Source organism: Cuculus canorus, chromosome 1 (genome assembly GCF_017976375.1).
Source record: "Cuculus canorus isolate bCucCan1 chromosome 1, bCucCan1.pri, whole genome shotgun sequence".
NCBI lineage: Eukaryota > Metazoa > Chordata > Aves > Cuculiformes > Cuculidae > Cuculus > Cuculus canorus.
Window position 1 is genome coordinate 132,924,037 of NC_071401.1, and position 26,601 is coordinate 132,950,637.

Consider the following 26,601-nt stretch of genomic DNA (forward strand, 5'->3'; position numbering starts at 1 on the left):
AAGATTTTCTTGGATTAGAAGAGGTTTTAGGAAAAAAGAAGAAAAAAAAAAAAAGCAACCAAAAAACAAACTAAGCACCAAACCCTGCTCAGGGAGAAAAATGGAGAACTGTAGAATCGTTAAAGATGTAAGAAAACTCTTTAAAATCATCCAGTCCAATCATGAGCCCAATGCCACTGTCTGTGCTAAACCATGTCCCAAAGAGCCATGTCTACATAGTTTTTGAGCACCTCCAAGGGTATGCCAGAATACCTGTATGTTACATTGGATAGTTGAGGTGCCTGTTTATTGCTAGTTACAATTGGAAGCAACACTCCTGCAGGCAGGATATGGAAGAGAATTCCTCACGAACACCAGTCCTAACTGCCAAAAAACAAAGCCACCTCCTACACCTTCCTGGATACCAGAAGCCCAAACTGCCCGCTACCCATCTGTCAAAATTTATAGCTTTCCCTAGACAAATACTAACAACTCAGTCATGTACCAAACCGTGGCATCTTGAAAAAAACAGAGGATAAAATGAATTGAATGTAATGTAAAAGTAAGTTAAGTGGTGATTAGTTTGCTTCCCCCCCCAGCCCCGTCTCCATCTGTTGTCCCCTATCTTCTACTTAGCTTGCAAAGGCTTTGGGATGAGTTTTTGTATTCTGAATGAGAAATATGATAATACGGTCACAATCTATGTCACCCTTCTATGTTTGTGCAACACCAGTTCTTTGGTCTGCCTCTCTAAGGCTTTTTTTTTTTTCTGTGTTGGTTGGCATTTTTGCATTTATTCAACTAGTGAATATTCTCAAGCAGAGAATATTTCAGACATTCATTTGTGGGAAAGGATCCTGAAACCAAAAGGAAAATTAAATGGGGAACACACTGGATGTGATGCCTGGCGCGTGTCAATTCCAACCGCAGTTTTCTAACACCTCTGCAACTGGCTGTAGATCAAACAACTCAAAGATACCACCCATCTGCCTGTGCCTCCCAGCACAAAGATACTTCTGTCTTGTCTCTCAATAGAGTTAAGAGGAGCCTGGGCACAGTATAGACACAAATCCTAGCTAGAGGGGAACTGGAGAACTTGGTGTGTGCATAGCAAGGAGACCCAAAGACTACCTAGCCCAAGGAGAAGTCCAAGGAGAGGCAGAAGGCCAAGGGAACTGGAGCTAAGATGAGCACCCAGAACTGGAACGAGCCTAGGAGAAAAAGCAGAATAGGATGGAGCTCTGCTGTGGCCTGTGAAGGTGGGAGGGAAAGATTTTGGTCCTTGGTAATGATGAGGAATACTGTAATGGGATCTGTAGTGAGATAATGTTAATAATATGGAAAAGAGGCAAGAAACTCTCCTTGATAGTAGCACAAGAAGAGCTGCTGGCATGGGAGCAGAAGAAAGGTTAGGTGTGGGAGGACACATGGCATCCTGAGAGGATGGAGGTGGAGTGTTCCTCCTTGTGACTTCTTGAAACAAAGGCAGGACGCTTGGGCAGTTTTTGACCTGTTGAAGGAATGCAAAGAGTCATTGCAGGTGCAATGCTAACTAGGCCCTGCAAAAACAGCAAGACTTACAACACCCTTCTGCCATCAGAACAACTTCTGCATTACAATTTCCAGGTGAAAAAAGAGCACTTACACTTACTTAGAAAATGCCATTTGCTCCCACCGCGCGTCCTATCCTCTATTCCAGGCTTTGCACTACTGTTACTGCTGGAGGGATGCAAAGGTGAAAGTGCCCTCAGAAAAAAGAGGTTATCAAATAAGGGAGTGTGGTGTGTGCTTCTGATAACTGGGGAGGGGGCCCCAAGGCAGGCTGTTCCATCATCGCTTCTCAGGTTCGCGTAGAGATCTGGCCTGCCTACGGCGCTGGCCTCAGGTGCAGGGGGATCCCAAGCTGGATTCCTCACACACATATTTAAGAATATTTGAACTATTTAATCCACTTCACCGCCCAGTCCTCTTTAACGCTGTATAACATCCCATCCTCACAACAGCCTCCCGGCGCTTAGGGTGAAAGCGGCGGGCGCCCCGCGCGCGCTTGGCCGCCAGTGACGCGCCGGGGAGGCAACGCCCCCCGAGCCGCGGAGACGCTCCCGGCGGCGCCTCCTTAAGGCGCGGGGGCGGGGACGCGCGCGGGGGTGGGGGCGCGCGCGGGCGGGGCGGGGCTGGGGCCTGCAGTGCAGCCGCAGCCCGGAGCGGCGGGGCCTGCGGACACAGCGCGCGCCGGAGCGGCCCCGGGACGCGGTCGAGGGGAGGCGGCGGCGCGGGGAGAGGCCCGGCCCGGCCCGGCCCGGCCGCCCCCCCCCCGACCCGCCGCATCCAGCTACCCGCGGCACCAGGGTTCCGAGGATAACCCCGGCCGCCCGCGCTGCCCTCGCTGGCAGGGCAGCCCCGGCCGGGGGGCAGCGACAGGCGGGGGCTCTGGGCACTCGCCGAGTGATTCTAATTATTAACCTCTCCTCGCAGGCAGCGGAAAGAGCAAAGTGAGGGAGGGGAAGCAGGGACAGATTTAGGAATTCTTCCCTTTTCCAGTCGCTGTTAGCCTCGGGAAATAAAGGTAATTTCCAGTATTGGCCTTATCCTCCTTCATACCCAGAAGGATCTCTCGTCCCTTAATCCCAAGAGGGTTTTCTTCCAAGTATCTTTTGCGAGAAGACGCTCCTCCCAGTCACGGGGAAAGAAAAAAAAAACCCAGATTTTGCGGATAATATCCAGAGAGACAGCAAGATTTTTTTTTTTTTCAGAGAAAGATTTGCCCACCCTTACGGTGAGGGAAAGAGAAGAGCGATATACAGATAAGGAGATTGGGGAAATTGATCTCTGAAATAATCTGATAATCGGAACACCCGTTTAGTAGTCAGCTGCCAAAAGGGAGAGAGGATCTTCATCCTGGGATAAAACCAGCACTTTTAGGGGACTGACAATCCCAGGCAGATTGTTTTAGTGTTGAAGGTCCTGATTTCATTCACAATCCCTTCGCCCTCAAAATATTTTTGAAGAAGCTCTTGGAATAGCTGACCACAGTGCTCTGAGGATGAATCTCAGAGGAGGAATGTGAAGGACAGTACCCCTCAAACCAGCACTGAAGATAATCCACCTTGCTTCAGAAAATCTTCCAGACAGAGTGAGTGACTACATTATTTCATCTCTCTGTTCCTGGCTGTCCTCTTTTGCCTTCTGTCCTTGTTTTCCATGTCTCTTCCCTCACTGTATTTGCTTTCCTTTTAATCTTTTTTTTTGCTTTTTCTATTTCTGAACCTCTTCCCAGACTTCTTTTTCTTCATCTCTCTCATTTAGCTCTCATGTGCTATATGGAATTGACCTGATTCTTTCCCTCACTATGTAGCTCGTGGGAGACTTTAGTCCTATGTAATTTTAAGAATCCTCTCTGCCTTTTCTCTTTTACTTTCACTGGTGTATGCATCCTGGGCTCACCCTTTATTAGCACTGGTGTGAAATTAATTTCTGTAATTTGGGGGTCAGACAGACGCAGTGATTTGTAGTGCTAGTGTCCAAGGATGTACCCATGGGGTTGAAGTGTCAGTTGTTCTCTGTGGATCCTACTGTGTGGGTTTTATGTGGGAATAAAATAGTTGTGTGTTGCAGACCTTGCTGTGCTTGGGAGCTGAACGTGCAGATCCCAGTGCTATTACTTCAAAATGTGCTTCCTAATCTAGCTAAGAGCTGTGGGATGAATTCTGGAAAGAGTGCCCTTGAGAGTGGGTTTTGTGTTGCTCAGTGGCCTGGGAATGAAAATCGTGACAGTGCTGTATAGCCTGCTCTGACAGCCAAAAGGAGCCCTACCATTGCCACTAGTCTTCATCTGTGTTTTATGCTGTGTTTGTGGGCTACAAATGTGAATTCTAATGCTATTGCTGTGGTGAGCTGATTTTTGTAAACGAGCCGGTTAATCTCCAGTCACAAATGAGTATTCTGACACTATCATAGTGATTTCCTGAGAAATGAAGTCCGAGGGAGACTTCATCTCAAATGACGCCAAAGCAAATTCCTGTGGTAGAAGAATCATGCCTAAGGATGTCTCACCTGAGATATTCCTGTTTCTGTTTTTCAGTGAGATGGCAGTGAGGAAATCTAACATAAAAGGGCCGTTGACCAGGACAGGAACGCTTCCGGAATCCATTTGGGAGTACAGTAGTTAACAGGGAGTCCCTGAAGAAGGAGCTCCTTGCTTTAATTTCCTAGCATGACCTGACAAAAGATGCCATATCCATCCAATGTAATTCCCCATTTTGGCAGGGAATTTTGACAGCTACCCGTAGCTTCAGAAGGTGCCCCTTCCTAAGGGAAGGCTGAACCATGAAGCATACATATTTTCTGGGGTACTGATACCCTCCTACCTGTTGCCCTGTAGTTATGCAATCAGCCTGTTTTGAGTGCAGCTGTGTTATCTAGCACAAGGGAGGAGATATCTGAAACCCTGTGGCCTTTGCACATTCAAGAGGATAACTGAGTTTTCATGCTCTTGTGGTTAATTTGCCTCATGCTGCCCCCTTTGTCACAATAGTGACTTGACATTTTTTCAAGTGTTTTTGGCTCTGATGGATGCCAGGGCACTTTACAGAATCTATGTACCAGCCTTACAAAATTCTATTCTCTCACAACAGTTATCTTTCTGTATTTGAAACAGGTTTTTTCTTCATCATTAATGATAAAGATTAAGATTTTGTATTTAACTGACTGAGCTTTAAATATTCATGACAGACATACAAAGCTGAAAGTAGTGTGCTGTACAGTAATTGTTATTTATTTGTTGCTTGCTGACAGACCATTCAGTGCTGACTTGGACACACAAAGTTAAGACAGTCTCTACTCTGGACATCTCATAGTCTAAAACATGACTATGCAAAAGCTAGGACATACTGATAAATTTAAGGAAGGGATTTTTATAGGACATAGCTTTTCAGTGTGATTGTGGCATTTACACCAGATGGTTATCACAGGCTGAAATGCAGCTTCCTCTTAGGTGGAATACTGCAGCTGTTCTGCACCATTTATTTTTATTTTTAAGTATCTATGAAAGAAAAAAGGGAGAGTAGTATTAATCCTGATAAAAGTGCAAGGTACTTTATAGACACATTTAAATGAAAGTGCTATGTCTTTACATTGTATTATGTCTTCGCATTAAGGATGTTAAACCTGAACACCTAAAATTAAACTTTAAAACACACATTTGGATACCCAAGTAAATAGCCTAATTCTTGTGTGTGCCCAGAAATGTAGAGCTGACTTCAACAAAGCAATGGAGTCTTCAGCATTTGAGTAGAGAGATACTTGGTTATGCATGTATGGGTTCGTAAATTCACATTTGGATGTCCATGCTTCCAAAAGTTGGCTTTTAAAGTTGAAGCAGTCTGATCCTCTCCTATATGCGCTCTGCTTCCATCTGAGAACTGTGTGAATGCATTTGTCAGTTCAGGCCCTTGAGTAATGCGAAATGAGAAGGTCTAGAGAGTTACCAGGGAAAGGATTACCTTACTGAATGATCATAAGGTTATATTGATGTTTGTGTTCTGTTTTGGGGTTTTATCTTGAAATCTGGATCTGTAGGCAAATTTCTGGGATTGAGTAAGGGGTAGGAAAAGTTGGAATGAAATACGGTAAGCACTTTGAGAAGTTTGGATATAATTTCCCAGTCCAAGACAGGGTTGTGACTACTGTAGTACTTCTTTTTTTTCTATAAAAATGCAGCTGGATGCTGGTGTCTGTGGAGAAGATTTTTTTTTTTTGCCCAAGAGATACAGGTATCTTTGCTTACTACCTCCTCCCCTAAACTTCAGCTAACCGTCACGTAGTGGGAGACTCAATCTGCATCACAGTTTGGATCTTTGGCCCTTCAAGAGTCAGAAAGGAGATGGCTGCTGTGATATAGACAGCTGTTCCTCAAGACCAGGACTGAGATGTTTATCTCATTTTATGCAGCTGTCAGACAGGAATTATATCTTGATCATTAGCAATTAAAAGATGAAGTACTTTTGGACTCTTTTTTTCCATTTACTTCTCACAAACAATTCTCCCAACTGGGTAGAATTGTAACCAGTGACTTTCACACAGACCCGTCTGTGTTTCATAGTGGTCCATCCATTTGCCGACTCTGTTGATGAGAGATGCTTCAGAGTTAAAACTTTGAAAAATATTAAATTTAGCATTTTCAGTCTGGAAGACAATTTTGAAAATACGAGTAGTGCTCTGATGAATGAACAACCTAAAATGGTATCTCCAAAATGTTTGAATTCTCCAGTTGTGTTAACTCTGAAGCCTAAAGGAAAGCATTTAAATCTCTGTATTGCTGGCTGTTGCACATTGTGTTGTTTTAGCAAGAATATCCAGTAGATGTGTCCAGCCTCCAAATATTTATTGTCTTGGTAGGAGTCTGTATTGCCTTTTGCTATTTATTCTGGTTTTGTTTCCTTTACCATTCAAAGGGCACCCTTCAAAGGGATGTGTGATGACCTTAAAAATCTGTAACAAATTTCTGGCCTGTACTCGCATCTTCTCTTTTAAAGGCAGTTTGTGTGTGTGTGTGTTAATGAGAGAGAGCAAGCATGCTGCAGTGTGTTCTCATGATTAATTGCACGTTTTCATTTTAAGTTTGAAATGAAATTGAAAAATAGTGGGAATGTTTCAAAATTCTGACACCTCACAACAGAGTTTTAGGACTGATTTACAGTTGTGTCCTGTGGTGCTTTTCCAGGATTTGGACTAGACTGTCATTTTATCCTTCCGTTTTTGACCTGCCCCTTCCTCTACCCAATCCTATTATAAACCTTGAAGTCGGTGTAAAGGTAGATGGCACAAAGATTCTGCTAGTTCCTGACCCTTTATGAACCCTTTCCTGAATCTCATCCTGGGCTTCCTAGCATCGACTCACAGTCAGGTTCCTCTCCTGCACTTTTAAGGCCCAGCATGTTTCCACCCCACCTACTTCTTTATGCTCATTTCCTCCTACACCCCACTCCTCCTCCCAGTTCTTTCTGTACTGCTCTTTGCATCTCATTTTCCATGCTGTCCTGTGGTCTGGTAAGCCTAAAATGCTGCTTCTCTCTTCATCAAGCAAGCATCCCTCATCTCCTCTCTAGGATTCTTTACTAGTGAGTACTTTCTTACTACATCTCACAAGGCCTGCTCTTATTTCCCCACCTGTATTTTGGCCTGCTCTTGGTTTGGCTTTCATTAGATTATATGCTTATGGATACACAGCATTTTTTTTTCCTGAGGTTATGTCAAGGAACCTTTCCTGTTTTACCGGTGTATAATAAATAGAATTTTGTTCCTCTGAAAACATCCATCTAGTTCTGTTAGCCTGGGGAATGGCATTTTTGTCTCCATAATCCAAATGACTCATTCATTCTCCCACCCTCCCTTCTCCCCTGCCCCCTTCCCTTTCTCAGGAATAGCTAGATTTGAGTTGGTTAAAATGAAAAGCCCTTATGTTCTCCATTTCCTTCCAGCTCTTTAAGATCTTGGTTTTGAGAACAGGGGTGAAGAATTTGTTCAAGGCCCAGTAACTCATTCCTCATCTTTCCAAGCTAGACAGTTTACTTGATGTGAAGTCAAGAAATAAGGGAACATGTGTTGTTTTTTGGCCTTTTTTTATGTATAAGAGAGACTGAGTAGTGAGGGAGAAGGGGGAGATGACGACTGAGAGCTTTTATACCTCGAGGAAAAAAATTTTGCTTTTTTGTTTTTTATACTTAGCAATTCAAATTTTGTTTATGCTCTCTGCTGTATAAAGACTGTGGCTGATTATAGCTGAAATATGTAATTACTGTTAAAAGTTCAAATCTGAATAATTGGGAAGGAAACTGAACTTTTTGTGGTCACAAATTAAAGGAGCAAAGTTTCTGAATTCTCAGTTTTCCCCCAAAAAACTATTGTTAAGTAAACACAAAACAATGCATCAGGAACTTGTGAAGCAAAATAAACAAGCAGCTAAAATAGTTACCTCTGAATTTTCCTTTATCTCTCCCTGAACGAAACAGACAAATTTCAATGTAGAGAACTGGTCTGGGATTTACAAGACGTGTGTTTCCCGCATGGTTCTGCTGCTCCTTTGCTGGCTGACCTTGTGCTGCATGCTTCTCCATGAGTGGCTTCCCATTTTTTCTGAAATAGGTTGTTAATCCCTTGTAAGGGATTGAAAGTGTAAGGATGAAAAACACTTTATAAAGGCTGGCTGTTTTTGCTGATGATTACTGTAATTACAATGTGATATTGAACTCAACACCTCTACATGCTGCTCTTTGTGGCATTAAGAAATGGTGAAAGCGTGATGCCCTAATGAATTTTTGTTTTGTGGAAGGACCTGTGACTCCCAAAACTGAAAGATCCTGTACCATGTCTGCAGCCTAGAACTGCTTTATAAGTTGACTTATGTGTAGATTTTCTGACTCCCTTCAAGCTTCTCCTAAGATCTCTAGTGACCTTTTCTTGGCCAGGTCTCAGGGTCTCTATTCCATCTTCATCCTTCTTGGCTTCCCTGCTGTTTTTGACACTTGATCGTGCCCAGTCTTGAAATCTTGTCCTCCTTTGACTTTTGTGGCAGGATTTCCTTGGTTTCCCTCCTACTGTTCTAGTCCTTCATTCAGTAGCTTCTGCACTAAGATATTTACCTTTCTCCATTTATTTTTTTTCAAAAGTTAGGCGCAAAGACCCACCTCTGGTATCCTCTTTGCTTTGCTTTGCTTTACTTCCTTCATGCCAGGGATATTAAATTATGCAGCTTGGCATACTACCTTAACGTCTTTTTTTCAGTTACTTTGCTACAAATTTAGGACCACAGAGGCCAAGATGAAACTCCAGAGAGCTCCTTTGAGATTTCCCTTTGTTTCACGCTTTTTCACAGTTGGGCCTATAAAATAAGTTTTCTTGCACTCTTCTTGCTGTGCACATAGAAGATAGGGGCTCATCTTCCAGTTTCATGTCCTGAATCTCCCACATCTTTCTTAGTTTCTTTCAGTAAGCCTTATTTTTTTCTTCATTTACCATCTTGGTTACTGCTAGCTGTTCTTGCTGGTGTCTGATAATTGTGTTACCTTCTTGTGTTGTGAAAACCACAATTACTGAAGCTGTCCTCCTGGTGTGTTGCCTTCTCCTCCTTGACAAACCTGTTTGGCTATCATCTACCACATGAGGTTCCAGCTTCCTCTATGCAGACTCTAAGGGGCCTTCACATTTGTGTTTCTCCAGTGTCTTAGTGTCCTTTGCTCTGCCAGCAACACAAGCGTGGCATGGTGCTTTTCAGTTTCTTGCTTGAGCATCTCTTCACATTCTTCCTCAGCTGACTCATACCTTGATACGTACAGGAAAATTGCCAGCGAGCAGAGGCCAGACGTACTGTAAGCTGCTTATTTGCATATTTGAAAATTATTCTAAAGGTCTAACTGATACTCAGAGGTTGCCTTATTATGTGCACCCTCCTCTCCTTGACTTCTTTTGTAAAGGAGGACGATTCCAAAAGTAGGTAAAGATCATCAGAAGCAAAGAGTAGAAAGGTCGGTTGGAGCAGAATAATATTTACTCTCAGTTGCAAGGTGGCAAGTATGTGTGTTGAAGAAAGGGGTTTCTTTCAGTATCTGTGAGGAAACGAAGAAGAGATGTAGTTTGAGGATGATACACAAAATGGAGTATTTTATGAGTAGGATGCAGAAAGCCAAGTAGCAATACTAGTATTTTAAGCCAGAAAAAGCCACTAGTGGGTGTGTGTTCCTTGCAAGTTCCTTACTAGTTGCTTGACCTACAGTCTTCCCAAGTTGTGAGCCTGGCTAGGGATTGTCAGGTGTTTTATGTCCTGGAAGACAGTTCGGTCATTTTAGTTCAAAATAACAGCTAACAAAGTAGTGAAAAGGAATTATGTTAAAACAGTGGTTGAGACTTAATTTGTGAGCTTCACACAGTATAACTTGGTTCTGGTCATTCTCCAGTTCAATTTCAGCTGTGCTTTGCTTCCAAGCTCCTCTTTTAACAGGCTTTTCTGCAGTGCTTTGGCAATCTTAATTTTGGGAGCATCTGCTGTATATACATTTTAGCCATGTGGTATCTAACTAATCTAAACTTGATACCAGTTTCCTTATTTTCTATGAATTCAGGACATGGTTCTTGCTAGTGATTGATACCTGTTTCCAGAAGTGGTATGGAATGAGTTGTAGCTTGTTTCAGCAACTGTTGCAGAGCTCATATTGACTAATCTATTTTCAGTGGTTCAGCCTTTGGTGAACAGGTTCTGACCACTTGCAGTGAGATTTTCATTTTCACCATGCCTGGCTGGCATTCATTTAGTCCCGGGAGCTCTCTTACATAGAAGCTTTGTAGTATTACTATACTTAAACTGTAAGTTTGACAGTCATTTTTCACTGATAGACCTGCTTTCTACTGGTAATAAGAAAACAGTTTTCATTTATAAATCACATTGCGTTCTTTTAACCTGGATTTCTGTACCTATAGAATCACAGAATTGTTTAGGTTGGAAAAGACCTTTAAGATCATTAAGTCCACCACTAACCCACATCCCTAAGCGCCACGTCTACGCATCTTTTAAATCCCTCCAGGGATGGAGGTTCAACCACTTCCCTGGGCAGCCTGTTCCAATGCTTGACAAACCTTTTTGTGAAGTAAATTTTCCTAATATCCAATCTAAGCCTCCCCTGATGCAACTTGAGGCTGTTTCCTCTCATCCTATGAGTTGTTACTTGGGAGAAGAGACCAACACTCACCTTGTTACAACCTCCTTTCCAGGTAGTTTTAGATAGTGATAAGGTCTCCCCTCAGCCTCCTTTTCTCCAGCCCCAATTCCCTCAGTTGCTCCAGCGCCTTCACCAACTTTGTTCCTCTTCTTTGCATAAGCTACAGAACTTCAGTGTCTTTACAACAATGTGAAGATCTTCTGAGCAAGATATTCTTCATGTTGATATATTTCTGATATTGTCTCTAATTTCAGAGACAATCTGGGTATCACATCAGCATTTGCGTATCCTGTACTGAAGGTTTACTACTGGATGTGATCCTGATAGGCAGCTAAAACTGAAGTCTTTCTCTTCAACCTGTGTGCTCCCACGAGGCTGTGGGAAATATCTTCTCTTAGGTACAGTTTCTCTGCTGCAAACTTCATGGTTTCTAAGGGAAGATTTCCCTTCAGATATGTGTTCATAAATTTGAATTATTCCAAAATATACATGAGACCTTCCTCAGTGTAAGAGTAATTGTTCTGTTAATATTCTTAAAGCAAATTGCAAAGATTTCTCTTGCCTGCTTTGGCATAGGTTTAGAATTATAGCTTCTAATGGTAAAATGTTGCTTGGTGTGGTACTTGGGTAAGAGGGATGCTGTAGGAACATTGCTATGGTTATGTATTTTCACTGTGCTTCTTCGAAGTACTTCATTTGCTTTTCACTTCAAATATGTTATTGGGAGGGTTGTCCTGGGACATTTGGGTTATTATTAGAATAAATCTCTTGTAGTAGTCTTGTTACAAAGAAGGTTCTGTTTCAAAAGTATTTTAGGCATAGTAATATTCTGAGTATTATTTGCTCTTTCTTTTCTTTTGACAGGCGTTAGGTATTCCCCACTTTCACTTATGTGGCACCCCAAAAACGCAAACTAATCTTAGCTTCAAATGCGTATTTTCAGACTGTCTGAGGGGTCTCTGCAATGTTTGTATAGTATTTATCTCCACATTTTTGTGGCGTATTTATATAGCAGACAACAAAAATATTTGATTAGTTGGTGTTACATATATCAGTGATTTATATTAAGCTAAACATGGTCTATAAATTTTCATCTTCCTTTAACTGATTTTTCAGTGGCATCTTAGTGTGTTTTGTTGTAACTTTTAGCAAATTTCCACCTCAGGGTGCCTTAATTACAGTGTGTGTCACCTGTGTTCTTTTACACAAAATAACATAAAACATTCAAAGCCATTCGGTCTTGCATGCTAAGTAGTTTTGGGTAGGGATGCGGAGTTAGACCACTGAGACATGGACAGGCACAGATTGTGATAGTATTCTTACGTGTTACTGTTCTTCCTTACTTTTTGAGGCAATTTCCTGTGATTGACATGCCACTCACTTTTCTGTTTCAGAAAAGTTGCAGTCACGTGGTTCTTTTTTACCAGATTATTGGATTTGAGTTTTTTTTTCTGTTTATTAAATACCTTAGAAGATGGGTATAACTGAGTGTATGAGGTGGATATTGTTAGTTAGATAACTGGACTCTTTCAGGTATCTAAACAGAAGTGACCTTGTTTTCATATCTCTCTCACTGCTTGGTAGTTTGTTGTGCATTTCTCCCTTCTCAAATTTTATGTTGAGAAACCCAAATTGAGTCTCCTTTGAATGTTCTGCCAGTAGTGTTTTATTGAATTGTAATAGCAGCAAGTTGTTGCAAGTAAAGCAACAGAGAAATTAAGTATAGAAAAGTAAACGTAGAGATTTATGCTAGAATATGCGTTTTCTGTAGGATGTGCACGGTGTAGTTTCATTTATTGTATGACTCTGCTTCAGTCATAACCGACTCTGACTGGCTGAGAGCCAGCCTTTGAGTTCAGCCTTAGAGAATATTTCAGGCTATAAATGTTTATTAACTGCATTCAGTATGACCCTTGGAGTGCTGTCCCCCACATTTCATACATTTTTTTCAGTCCTGATATATAAGTAGCAGTGATACTGGATAAGATCTGACTGGCTGAGAGCAGGCATTTACAAAACAGCAAGCCAGGCAAAGTACAGATTCCTTCAGTCCAGCAGCAGGGATGGTACAACCTGATAAACAGAAGGAGGCCTTGCTTTTCCAGCCTGGCATTCAATTTGCTAGTTGCAAATATTTGAAGCAAGGCCACAGCTTTTCTGGAAGGCTGTAGTGAAGTAGCACTAGTCCCAAATGAATTAGTGCTATTAATAAGTTTTCAAAGCTAGGGATTTCTTTAAGAACTAATATATTTTCCTTATGAATCAGACAGATTCTCATATGTTGAATTATACTTCTTGATTGGTGCTTGGCTGTCATGTTTGTGTCTCTCTGACATGTCTTGACTTGGGATTGTACTGGAACTAGTTAGTACTTGAGAAATGAAGACTCTACCATCAATTTCCATCTGTAGATGGTGGTTATGACTTAGCTAGCCTACCATTAGTTACTAAAGTCAGCTAAATAGATGAAGGTACCATTTACCATGTAAAGTGGGAGATTGTGAATTCTGTTCTTCAACTTTCTTTTTACTTCTCCAAAGTTAAATCTGGCTTGCTAATGCAGTAGGATTTTTTTTTAACACCCTTGATTTCAGTTCAGTGTGTTTGTTAGTCATTTGTCAGGGTTTTTTTTCCCCTTTGTTTGAGTGGGATCATCAGAGGAGTTTGAAAGATGATTTGCCAGGCAGTAAACTGGGAAGAGAAAGTTAGTTGGAAGAATCATCAGCTGCTCTGGTTGCCTGCAGTTTGGTTTTATTGTACCATTAAGTAGTGTCAGGCTGGTGTACTGTTAGGATCAGGCAAATGAAACATGCAGCACAAATTGTAGCAAGTATTACTGTTACAGTAACTATTCTATCAAATAATTTTGTATCTAATTACACCAAAGTATTTTTGCACTGAGGAGTGTTCTGGAATTGCCACCTTACCTAAGGCTTGACTATTTATGATCATTAAAGATCCTGTATTGCCAGGTTACAGGCATATAAATCTAGTAACATGATCAAGTTTAAACTTGGAAAAAAATATTGTTCCACTGCTTTGAAATTTCCTATGTGATTGGTTGTGGGTCTCAGTCTTTGCTTTCTGTCCTAAGTTACTGTCAAGTGGATATGTTCTTAAAGACCTGCTGTATTTTACTGAAAAGTAGTTGTTTCAGTACAGGGTGATTAGTGTGTATGTATATATGGAATTTTTTTATTTAAGATTTTGGGGGTTTGTTTTCTTGTCAAAGATTTTTATGAACTAGGGAATGAAAATATTCAGATCTTAGTGTAGGTGTAATGTGACCCCGTTCTAACCTTGCTTTTCTTCCTGACAAATGTATTTTACACAAATGTGCAAAAGCATGTCTGTTTGACAATTGGCATGTTTCATATCAATCTGACATTTTACTGCTTAGCAAATCATCCCAAATGTTATGCTGTGACCTAGCCTGGGCCAATCTAAAGCTCAGTGAAAAGTGCGGTGTTTTCTTCTGCTTCTTGATTTCTGGTGTTTCAGATTGGCATCTTAATCTTCCATAGGCTTTGATAACCTAATTTTCCTGTACTTGTCTTAAAAAAAGCAGGGGGAAGGGGAGTAGCTGGGAAATTTGTATTTATTTTACTTTGGATTTGTATTGTTAGCACAACTGATGTTTCTTAATGGTTTAACCTGCATATGATAAGCAGCAGTAATTTGTTCTCTGATTGCACTGTGGAAATTAGAATTTACATGAGGCACACTCAGAAAATTAAGCATTCATCTGTTACTTAGTTCATGTTTGTTTTCTCCCCAGCTGAATGCTGCTTTTAGTGAGGACTGTACCTGTGAAGTTGCCATGCAAATGTCACTGTTTCATTTAGGTGGATACCTTAGCAGTCTGTCCATCCCCACTGGATAAAAATACATTCTTGCTTTACCTTTGTGTAATTCAGGGAGGAATGGTGCTGCTTTTTTTTTCATTTATTTTAGTTGAAAATGTTTGAGGTTACATCAGTTCAACCAAAAAGAGCTATATTCATATATTCAGTAAACAGCAACTGGAGAAGGGTGAATAACGGAAAGCCTTTTGCAGCTCAAATCAGCTAGTTAGCTGGGTAGAACGTATGTTATAATGTGGCAAATGATTAGAGAGATAAGTTAGTAGCAGTTGGGCTTTTCCTTTCCTCCACAGACAGAAAAATGTTTCCACTTGCTACAGATACTGTAGTACTGCAATTTTACTTTTCAGTCTGTGAGTGCATATGAGTATGATACCTTTAGCTGTGCAGTTAGGAGATGTTTTCTGAGCGTAAGGCCTGTGGTAGTTGAGGGGTGGATTTCATTGGGATACTGTGTAGGTGTTTGAGCCCTAAGAGGTGTAATGAGCACATGCATGAAAATGAAAGGTTTAGTGCATACAAATGTGTTGGAATGCAGGTTCTGAAGTGCTTTTGTGCTGTGAGAGCACTTTGGTGCAGAAATGCAAGGTATAATATAATGCATGTGGTTATGGGGGAAGAACAGGGAGCTTCTGTGTCAAAATGTTGGGTACATCTGTATCTGGATCTATGCATCCACCTGGTGTTATTGTCAAATACCTATTTTTAGAATGAGTATATAATTGGTATTCATACAGATGGGTGTCTCCCTGTCTCATCTGATCCACTTATCTGAGTGATGCACTTGGTGAGAGGTGACTGCTGATGAATCTTCCCTAAGAAGAGTGTGTTTATGTTGTCTGTTCTCTGTTACATGTATGCGTTTATTCTGATACATGAGTGTGCACATAAATACGTGCATGTGTGCTTGTGTATTTGCCTTTTCTATGCACTGTCATGCTCAAAGATAGTGTCTAATCCTCTAAGATGATTAATTTCTAAAATCAAAGGTGCAAAACTTGTGGCCTTTCAAGACACAGTTCTCTTTATGCAAAGAGTAAGTGCAGAACAGTGCAGATACCTCGGTCCAGACTTCAAGAGATTGCTGCTAGTATAGTGATGCAGCCAATTGTGAGTAAGAATGTTGGTCTTTCTGCTGCCTTGACTACTACAAAAGACAGCAGACAAATTTATGTGCTAAGTATACAAGTTCATACAAGTTCATGATGCTAACTATTTTCTTCATATTAAAATAGCGGTAAAGTAGAAAACTGAGTACAAGTGCTAGCTATGTTGGACAAGGGTGTTTTATTTTTATGAGGGGAAATATATAATTTTTCCTCTCATATTTATGAGAGGAAAGATCCTGAGTCTGTTTCCAGCCTGTGGCAAATTTGTTGTGTGACCTTGAGCAAGTTTTTATGTTTCTCTTTTGGGGAGAGCACTTGCCTGTTATATTGTGAGTTAAACACGATTTGATTTAATTCAATAAAATGATGTATATATTTAGGAAAAATGTGTTATGGTAGGCAAAGCCTTAGCCGTTATGAGCTTAATATAGTCTGGTCCACCTCGACACAGTAGATGTAATTATCTATATATAGTATTATGCATGATCTTAGCGTTTTAAATGAGTTATGTAATCCTACCTCTAAGGAATAGGATTCATTATAATGTCACCTGATGCAAAAAGGGCTATGCCTTAGAGAGAAATTAATTTCCCCCCAAATTAGGATAGTCACAGTCCTGACTTTTCCAGATGATCTAATTAAAATGTGGTTTGTGTATGGCATGAAGGAGCATTCCCTTTAAGCTGATTGCCCTCTTACCTGGCGCAGCAAATCTACTGGATTATAGGTAGTCTTGGTGAAGGGTTTCAAGTTTATTTTGCTTATGTAGTAACAGAGTGAATGTCTACAGCTGCTGAAAAGGCTTCACTTCCTTTGAATAGATCTTAGTTCTTCCCCTGGGACCAATTGGGATGCTCTGGGTAAGAATGTCCTAGTGATGTTACTATCAGCACTCTCCCACCTACTATGAGCAAGGAACATCCCCTCAGAGAAACAGTCTAGGCCTTTTTGGATTACTCTGTTTGGCTGTGCATAGGCTGTATGAAGTAGGATATTCTTCACACGGGTGTTTATGGTAGAGGGAGAAGCAGAGGAGGAATGCAAATTGATATTTCACTTCCTAGGATTCACCTTGTTTGTATCTCAGGAATTCTCTTCCTGCTTCTTTCTTCTCACAGATACTCCTACTTCCAGCATCATGGCCTCTGACCTGGAAAGCAGCCTCACTTCCATAGACTGGCTCCCACAGCTTACTTTAAGGGCTACTATTGAAAAATTAGGAGGTTCCTCACAAGCAGGGCCTCCAGGGACTGCCCGAAAGTGTCCCCCAGGCTCACCAACAGATCCCAATGCTACCCTGAGTAAGGATGAAGCTGCAGTGCACCAAGATGGGAAACCGCGTTATAGCTATGCCACTTTAATCACATATGCCATCAACTCATCACCTGCCAAGAAAATGACGCTTAGTGAGATCTACCGCTGGATTTGTGACAACTTTCCCTACTACAAAAATGCTGGTATTGGTTGGAAGGTGAGGACTTGCCTTAAACAAGTACTCTTTTTGTCTGATTACAAGACTTATTTTCTTAATTCTGTGCAAAATATCCTTGCTGAGCAAAATAAAAATACAAATGTGAAAGCAAATTGAAAGAGAAATTTTCTGGAGAAAACGCAGAGCCAGAAGTCAGATTTTTCTCTGAGAGTTTTTTTGTTTGTATTTAGTGGCCCCTTTAGAAGGAGCCTGCAAAAAAATTCACCAACAACAACCAAGAGAAAAACCCAAACAAACCCTCCTCACAAACCAGACAACACTGCCAGCCTCTGTATCATGCTATACTAATTTCATTGCACCTTCTATATTGGTGGTTCAGCCCTATATTATTCATCTTGGTCCATTCCTGTCCTGTCCACGGCTCCTGTTCCACTTTGTTGTGGGTGTATGTAGTGAGCTTTGGCTTTTGAATATGCACCATCCTTTTATATTCCTTGCCTGCTCCCAGGCATACTCAAAGGCCATACATTTATGTTATAGCACTTACCTGTATCTCTTAATCTCTCATCAGAACTCTATTCGTCATAACCTCTCTCTGAATAAATGTTTTCGGAAGGTGCCTCGTCCAAGAGATGATCCTGGGAAGGTAAGAAATCTGCATGATCGTGGCAAGCAATTTAAAACTGCAGGGAATAAGCCAGGGTTGCCCTTTGTAACTCATGGTTGGAATTTGAAACCTAAAGCGTAGGCAAAAATGGAAGCAGTAGTAAGATTTACTGCAGGACTTTGGCTACAGAAGCATTCAATTAAAGGGAACTTGCAAAGGGGCCTTAATGATTTTAGCAATTATTTTTCTTACCTGTGATGTTCAGTTGACTTTAAAGATATTGGAAGAAGGAAAAAATTAGGTTGCATGTACTTTATGGGTTTCATTTCTTCTTGATTTTTATGTGTAGAATGTGGGTCTAGTCCAGCCTGTTCTATTATGAAAGATCATAGTGGCTGCTGGTGAATGGCCGGGCTATAACATGACATCATGGATTTTGTGGAGGGAAGACCAATGGAAGTGAGAGTAGAACTACTAGCTGTTTAGCCTGCAAAACATTTGATGTTAGGAAAAAAAGCTGTTACCATCAGATAGTTCAAACCTATAGAAGTCTGTTATAAGTAAAACTCAAGAACTGAGGAATTTTTGGCTACGTAAGGGCTAATAAAGCTCTATTAATGTATAAAGATTGTAAAGGGGAATTGCTAGCAAAACCAAGACTTGGCATCTTGACATGCAGATATTATTACTGTTAACAAACAAACAAACAGAAGGATATGTTGGTCAACAAGAAGCTATGTATTAAGCCATAGAGATTGTCTCTGCTCCCCATCCTAAAAATACCAGAAAGAGCCGCTTGCACAGGCCTTTTTTTTTCAGGTTAAAGAGACCTGAGTGGTGCTCATTTGGCATCTATAAATGGAAGTAACATATCTTTGAAGGTCACTGCTCAAAAATACCATCGATTATATGGTTTATTCCAGAAAGTCCCAACTGACTTCAGTGCATATGTTTGCAGGTGTTCATTGGCAAGTTAGGCTGGGTTTGTAATGAAAAACTTGTCCTGTGCTTGTCACTGATTATTCATACTTTATTTGAAGGTTAAAATGAGCTAAATCGTGCTCTAGAGTTCTCTTTATATTGATTCAGAAAACAACAGACACGGTTATAGACTATTTTATGTTGAAAGGGACCTCTGAAGGTCAATATGCACCCTGATTCGACTCCCAGACAGGGACAGTTGGATTGGGTTGTTGAGATCTTCATTGCATTTTGGGTATCTCCAAGGATGGAGATACCACACTGGGCACTTGTTCCAGCACTGCACCGCCATCATTGTGAAGAAATTTTTCTTCATATCTGATTGTAATTTCCCTTGCTGTAACTTGTGTTTGTTGCCTGTTATTCTTGTGCTGTGCATTTTGGAGAAGAGTTTGATTCTGTCTTTATAATCTCCTTACACAGTTGAAGACAGTTGGTTAGATCCTCTTAGCCTTCTTCTGTCCAAGCGAAACAGATTGCTCTGTGTAAACTACTTGTACATGGTGTGTTTTGTTCTTGACCATCACGGTGGCCCTTCTTTGGATGCATTCTATTATAGCATGTCAGTGTCTTTCTTGCAATGGCAACCCCCTAAATTGGCACAATACTTAAAATGGAGTCTCACAAGCATGGAGTAGGAGCAATCCTTCTAGATGTCTCTGCCCAGTCTGACCCTGACTGATGAGTTGGTTCTCATCAGTCAATAACAAATCCAAGCTGTGAGGAAGGTATTGAAGGGGGTGGTGTGCAGGACCAAAAGTGTTGGCCTAGCCTGGAACAAAACAAATTCTTTGCTCGTCTTGGTGTCCTGTCTCAGAGTGATGGAAATGTAGAGCATTCTGCCTTCTACCAGTAGCGTTGTACCTCATTGTTCAATAGTACCCAATGCAAGAGAAGAATCTCCAACAACCAGGTCCTGGTTTTCTGATGTTCTGGAAGGTGGTCCTTGTGATCCTAATGTTTAGTTGATGCTGCATTCCTTAAGTCAGTAACCCCCTGCTTCAGGAAGCTCTCTGATTTAATCATGCATTCACCAATGGGTCTTCTTTCCAGGGCTCTTATTGGACAATAGATACGTGTCCAGATATATCACGCAAGAGGCGGCATCCTCCAGATGATGATGTGAGTGTTATTCTTTCTAGACAGCATGGAGCAGGAGGGAGAATTCCCTTCTTGTTCCAAGGAGTCTTTTCAGCACCATTCCATGGTATAATTTTGGGGGCAAGGTATACAAAATGGGTAGACAAAGGCAAGGACTGAAAGAATTAGCATGTATGTCCTGCTGATTTAGTCTTGTTGCTGCTGTTCAGTAGCAAAGTTCAACTTGTTTAAAGTCCTTTATTCTGACTCTCTAGTGACTAAGGCCCAGTCCTCATCTTTTCTAAGCCATGAACTTCTACAGCAAGGGAGCTGGCTTCCCATCTGCAGTTTCACTTCTCCATATGTTCTTGATTTCTGCTCCTTTCCTTTTCTTTCTTCCCCATCCACAGATACCGCAAGATTCCCCAGAGCAAGAGGCAAGTAAAAGCCCCCGAGGGGCTGTTCCAGTCAGCACAGAAGCCTCTTTGCCACCTGAGGCCACCCCTCAGCTGTCACTCCAGAGCACCACCCCCATTGCCAACTACAGTCAGGTGAGCAGCAGGGAAAAGGATAGAAGCCTTATGGTGGAGGGGGGGAGGGAAAGGGGAAAAGCAGAGACAGAGTGCGTGAATGGAAAAGCGAAGTGGAGAGGAGAGGAGGAATCATGAAAATGCTAACATAGAGGCAAAAATAAAGAAGGAAAGAAGCTGAAATTGCACAGATAGAAAATAAGGAGGAAGTGAATTTTAACAGAGGGCTGGATGGGGATAAGGGTGTAATGGCATTAGATAGCTGAAGGATAGACTGGAGACAGTGTGCTGCAGAGGAAGGATGGTGATTGGTTTTCCTCAAGGAAAATGGTATTTGGGAAGAGCTTTTGGGAGATGAACTGAATGACATGGGATACTGGAGCATGTTCTATCTGTATCTTGTGTTCGGATCCCTGTCTCAAGTTAGAAAGCCTCGTGCAGACTCTAAAGACCTTACTTCTGTGTTCATCAGCAGGGTGCAGGACCTGTGGATGTTGCCTCTACTGTAGCAGGGGGGCAGGGCCGTGAAGGGGCCGATGTGCCACCGCCACTGTACAGTGCCAACCATGACTTCAAGTTCTCCTACTCCGAAATCAACTTCCAAGATCTTAGCTGGTCCTTCCGAAATCTCTATAAATCCATGCTGGAGAAATCATCTTCTTCTCAGCACGGTGAGTAACTTCATGCATCATGTGGGGTGGGCAGGTATCTCCCCACACAGTCTTGTCCACTGATCTATCCCTTTTATCTCTCAGGTCTTTCCCTGTTTAGGTGCCTATGCAAACAGACTTATCTTCCTTGGCATACTGTAATTAGTACTGCTAGGAGCAGATAAACAACATGCGGATTTCTTATCTATTGCTCTCTGCAATTCTTTCCAGATAAAGAGGATAATGATTTTAAAAAATACCTTTTGTTGATACAAAAGCAAATACTAAAATGGCAGAAGCTCAAGGAAAGGAAATCCTGAATAAAAGCATGTTGGAGAAGTAGTCACAATCTGTCCGGCTAAAAACTATGAGAGGAGGGGGATTGTTGCATGTAGGCAGTGGAGTTTCTCCAGAAGGAGGGTGGAAAGTCATAATTTCTCCAACCTGTTGGAACTAGGGATTGTACAACACCTAGGAGAATTGTGCTTTGTGGATTGAGAGCATTGGAAGAGAGCCCTCACAACTCCATTCATAGCTTCCATTTCTGGGATTGAGGAAAAAGCCACCAGAGGGCAGAATTGCTGTAGGGTGGAGATGTCTACGGAAAACACCTCAGAAACATCTCCAGTTGTTCTTCCTGCTTTTAAGCACTCTTCTAAATATTAGTCTGGTGTAGGAAGAAATATATTACTAGATGAGCCTCTTGCCTATGCTGTTGGCCATTATACAGTGCAGGCAAAGTTTGCTACTCTAGGAGAAGCCTCCTGACCTTGTAGCTTCAGTGAAATAAAAATTTGTTACTTTTGCTGCTTTTATCATGCTGACACTCGAGATTCCTAGTAGGAGCCTGTTGTGTGCGGTGCTGTGGAATAAGCAAGATACAAAAAATGCAGAGAAGAACCTTTATTCAAGCTGTGCCTCTGCTGTTAGCAGCAGTCTGGTTCCTCCCCTACAAGTCTTCAGCTGTATGGTAGTCTAGGAAAAGCTGCAATTTTAAAAGAAATTTTGTGGGCAACTTTTGAGTCAGGGTGACAGTATTCATTGTTTTGGCCCATCACAGTAGTAGGATGGTCTAAGGGTTCGTTTTAGATCTAGTGAAAAACTAGAGGCTTGCTTGCGAGTGGTCAAGTAAGGGCACTCAAAGTAACAATAAGTGTTCAATGCCCTCTTTCCCAGAGGTTTTACAATGCAGGGGAAAAATGAACCAGGGAAGCAGACAGAAGAGATATGCTGAGCTCCTGATGCGGGCAAGAATGGAGAGCACCTGATACTCTTGTATGTAGGGGATGCCTGAAAATACAAGAGGATAGAAAGTAATAAAGGAGCTGTAATGCATGCAATGGGCTCTCTGTACAAAAGCAGTAGAATGTGTGACCTCTAATGATTTGTGTGAGAAAAATTGTGAAGGTTTCTGACCAAGCTACTTTTAAGTCAGGAACTGCAGCTGTTTGGAAACAGCAAGTCACGTTTATCCTTACCTGTTTTCTAAATGTTTTGCTGTTTAAATTTGCTTAATGGTTATTTCTAGGAAAAGAACAGGTGCATGAAATCTCAGGACAGCATGGGTTACTATGGTAAATATAGGAAAAATCCAGGGAAGAATTTAAGTGCCTAACTCTGTACTAGAGGTTTCAATCTTGCTGGGACTTAGTTGTAGTGTTTTGAACAGAATCTGGAGCACGTCGAGCGCCTAACTGTGCAGGTGATAGTTGCTGGAGCCTGTAGGGGGCACTCCAAAAGCTTCATGAATAGCAGGATGAGCAGCATGAAATTAGAGGTGGATAGTTGAAGCAGAGATCTGATCCAAGCAGTTCTTAAAGCTCCTTCCTCTTTCTTTTACTTGGCAGGTTTCTCTTCTCTCCTTGGTGACATGCAGCCCTCCAATCACAACTACTACATGTACCAACAGCAGCAGCAGCAAGGCCCCTCATCAGTGAGTGCTGCTCCTGCACTCCACACTCCAACACCAGAGGGCTGCCCATCCCAAGGGGGAAAGCAGCAGGGTGGTGAAGGTTATGGCCCTCCACCAGTGATGTCCATGCACCCGCCCCCAATGCAGCATGGAGGCTACCACCAGCATCAACAACATCACCCGCACTCCCACCCGCAGCAGCAGCCACATCAGCACCAGCAGCAGCAACAGTCACAGGCTTCAATCAACAATGCTGGCTTTGGTGAGTCGGGGGCAATGGAAAGAACAGCTGGGGGAAAGGGAGCAGTGAGGAGCCCCGAGACAGAAATTCCACAAGCGAGCTTTCCCTAAGTATCGGCTATATAGTGTGTGGTAAGAGTGAAAGCCAGTTATGATTGATATCTGAGAGGGAAATTTCTTCCTTATTTAAGGAAAGGAGGATATATCCACACTGGGTTTGGGATTCTGCTTAGGGATGAAGAAAAAGTCAGGGACTAAATGGAGAAAGGAAACTCCATCCCTGGTCTTCCAAAAAAGATTTCTAGCTACTATAGCATCACGATCTTTGGTGGAGAGAGGCCAATTTTCTATTAAGGGATGGAGGGAACGTGTGGTCTGTATTGGAATAATCTTGTCCCCATTTCATTCCAGCATTTCCCCCTGATTGGTGTTCCAACATTGATTCCCTGAAGGAAAGCTTCAAGATGGTCAACCGGCTGAACTGGTCTAGCATTGAGCACTCCCAATTCTCAGGTCAGTGTTGGCCTGGTGACTCGGTGAGTAGGGCTGCAGTTGAGAAAATGCGAGTGCTCTGCCCAGATCTTTTTTCAGTATTACCCCATCAAATCTATGGGTTTCTCTGTGACTCAGCTCCATTTGTAAAATGAGGTATCCTTCTTCATGGGTTCTTCTAAAGACCCTGAATTACTTGAATACTGGCAGGAATTCAAGGCAGGGGAAATTAATTCATAAAAGTGTTTCAGAAAGGTAACTGAGATTTTTTCCCTCCTCCTCTTCCCTCCCCTACCTGAGTCAATGAGACAGTATCCTAGATGATGGAGCTCTCCAGGAGTTGGTGACAGATTCAAAGCAATGAAGTTGAGTTTGTGGGGAGAAGGTAGGATTTCAGGATAGAAAATGGAACTTCTTGGCAGGAAAGGCCACAGTGCGAGTGCTATCTTTGACAATTGTATTTTGTCCCCTACAGAGCTGATGGAGAGTCTGCGCCAGGCTGAGCGGAAGAACTGGACGCTGGATCAACACCATATTGCCAACCTCTGTGACTCCCTTAATCACTTCCTTACCCAAACTGGTCAACTCCCTCATCTGGTTGGTCCACAGCAGCCCCCCCGAATCTCTGATTCTTGTGCCCTGAACAGTGGCAAACAGGAGCAATCCATGAACCAAGGTAATTAGGAGGGAGACTGAAATGACATGTAAATGAAGGCCCAATTCCGTGAATATTGTAAAGTACTTGTTGCCTTGCCAGGCAATGTCACACAGAGCAACTCTGGGCTAGGCTCTCATTGCTGTTTGTAGCCACTCGGCTTCCTCTAGCTTTAGAGAATTAGGATGTGTTAGATCTGTGACGGAGGCAGGCCATTGTTACGTGAGGCAGCCTCTCCAGGTGGAAATACAGTTAAAAAGTGAACTTATGAAAGGAGACGGGGGTGAATGTTTTTTATAGGTGACCAGCAGAAAGGAATGGCAAGGTATTGAGATTGCTATTCCAGATGGCAGGAGCTCTACGAGCATTAAAGAAGAAAGCTCTTGCACCCATGTTGGGGAAGTACTGACTGGATAAGGAGTAGGAGGATGTGCTCTAAGGGGAGCACAGACGATATAATGGACTTGATAGAACTGTGTGTGTGTCATCTACTACTGAACTGAAAGGATGATATTGAGCCAGCTTCTGGTGTTTCTGGATGAAAATTTTCTTCTTTTACAATAATAGAGAAACTCCTGCTGGTTCCAAGAGCAAGATCCTTGACCAAGCTTTAGCTTGCAGTTAGGAGCCAACAGCTGAACATCTCCTCAGTATCCCGTGGGGTCTGAGTGAGTTGCTTTGTGGCTGAGCTGCCACCCAGTCAGGGCCAAGACAGCTGGTCAGAAGGGTAACAGGGTTGTTTTTTCTTCACTCTTTTCCTTTCACAGTGAACTCCTACGGTCAGCCCCAGCCTCCCCATCTCTTTTCTGGGCCATCTCCTATGTACCAGATTTCTACCCAGGACTCTCCAGGATATAATCGCCCAGGTAAGGGATGATATTAGGGCATATTATACCAATAAACGTGAAAGAACTGTTTTTGAAGCTGTTTATGCATTTCTTCCAAAGCAGTTACTAATCAAATAGAGTAGCGAGGGTAGAGAGGGGAGCCTAGTCTCTGAGGCACCCTTCAATTAGGGTTTGGCCATAGCTCTGGCGAGGTTTAGGATTTCAGTGGCCTGATTTCATTCACTTCACGTAAATAGTTTTCTAGCTCAAACTCGCGCTCAGTTGGTTGCTTGAAGGCAACTTTACATGAGAAACTTCTGTTGAAGTCCTCTGTGCTCTGTCAGCACTCAGCTGTAAGGAAGGTTAAGGAGGCTGAAACTTAAACTCTGTAGAAGGTGCTGTGGATAACTTCACAGCAGACCACCTACAGACATTGGTAGGTGCTGTCTGACAGGGAGGAATTCATGCCAGCAGTGTGCATGCTTATTAGACTGTTGGAAGGGAGGAGGCCCAAAGGCCTTATGCCTTCTTTTGCCCAAGGGCCCACTGTGGAAAAGTGTGACATTTTTTATTCTAACTGTTCTCTTTCCTGTCTCTTCTTTTTTTTGCTGTTTTTTGGCTCAGCCCATCATCTGGTCCCTCGGCCTCCAGGGCCTCCTCCAGGCGCCAATGAAGAAATCCCTGATGATTTCGACTGGGACTTGATCACCTAGCGAGTTACAGACTTGATAGCCCATCCTTTGTGAAGGATGCGGGAGGGGAGGGGGACATGGGGTGAATGGTGCCAGCACCACCCTCCCCAGCCTCCCTGTCTTGCTTGTATATAGATATATATTCTCTATCTCTGCCAGAGAAGCCACCGCAAGATGCTGCCGAAGATAATCCTTCCTTGCGTCCTGTTTTATCTTCTTTTTCTTCTTTTGTTTATTATTATTATTGTTGTTATTATTATTATTAACAATAATTGAGCACAGCCCTCCCCCTCCTCTGGTGGCCTCGGACGCATCAGAGCATTAGATTGACTCTTTGGTGTTGCGTGGTGCCCTGTGGAGGGCAGAAAGATGGGTCCTTGGTGCCATGAAAAGACCTCGGAAGGCTGAATCCTCGAGTGCATCTTTCTCTGCCTCCATCATTTTGCGTTTAACAATCCCTCTTTCCCTTCAAGGTGGCCAGTGAATCTGTTGTATTGGCTACTGGAGCGAGAGAGCCTAGTGGACCCTGGGATCCTGTAGTTATGTTGTTTCTTAAATGTTGTAAAGGTCAAGGGGCTAAAGGGAGGGGTGATCTTAGCTCTGTGAACTTTCTCGCACCAGCAAGAAAAGGAAGAAAAGTAGAGTTCCCAAGTACAAAGAGCGAGCAATCCCTGAGATGGGGAGAGCTGAGCTGAACTGGGAGGGGAGACCCAGGTTTGGAGAAAGGAGAAAGTAGCAGGGGTGCTTTTTCAGCAGAGAGGTTGGGTTTCAGAGTGCAGTGCCATCTGTGTGGAGTGAGAGAGATTTTGAGGGAATTCGGATCATATTTTCTGCACTGCCTTT

General features: G+C 42.4%; 1 protein-coding gene across 2 annotated transcripts; it reads left to right on the top strand.

The window, feature by feature from the left end:
* The first annotated feature begins 2,154 nt into the window (after positions 1-2,154).
* On the top strand, positions 2,155-26,486 carry FOXJ2 (forkhead box J2). 2 transcript variants are annotated; one of them, XM_054081575.1, is made up of 12 exons: positions 2,156-2,545; positions 2,733-3,112; positions 16,779-17,131; positions 17,664-17,738; positions 19,734-19,802; positions 20,171-20,311; positions 20,763-20,961; positions 22,788-23,114; positions 23,504-23,605; positions 24,060-24,260; positions 25,007-25,105; positions 25,691-26,486. In XM_054081575.1, exons 3-12 carry the CDS (start codon positions 16,799-16,801, stop codon positions 25,777-25,779), a joined length of 1,635 nt encoding a protein of 544 aa, XP_053937550.1. In that variant the 5' UTR covers positions 2,156-2,545; positions 2,733-3,112; positions 16,779-16,798; the 3' UTR covers positions 25,780-26,486. The 2 variants fall into 2 exon arrangements, with proteins under 2 accessions (XP_053937557.1, XP_053937550.1); XM_054081582.1 differs by having other exon boundaries at positions 2,155-3,112; positions 20,766-20,961.
* Positions 26,487-26,601: the final 115 nt, after the last annotated feature.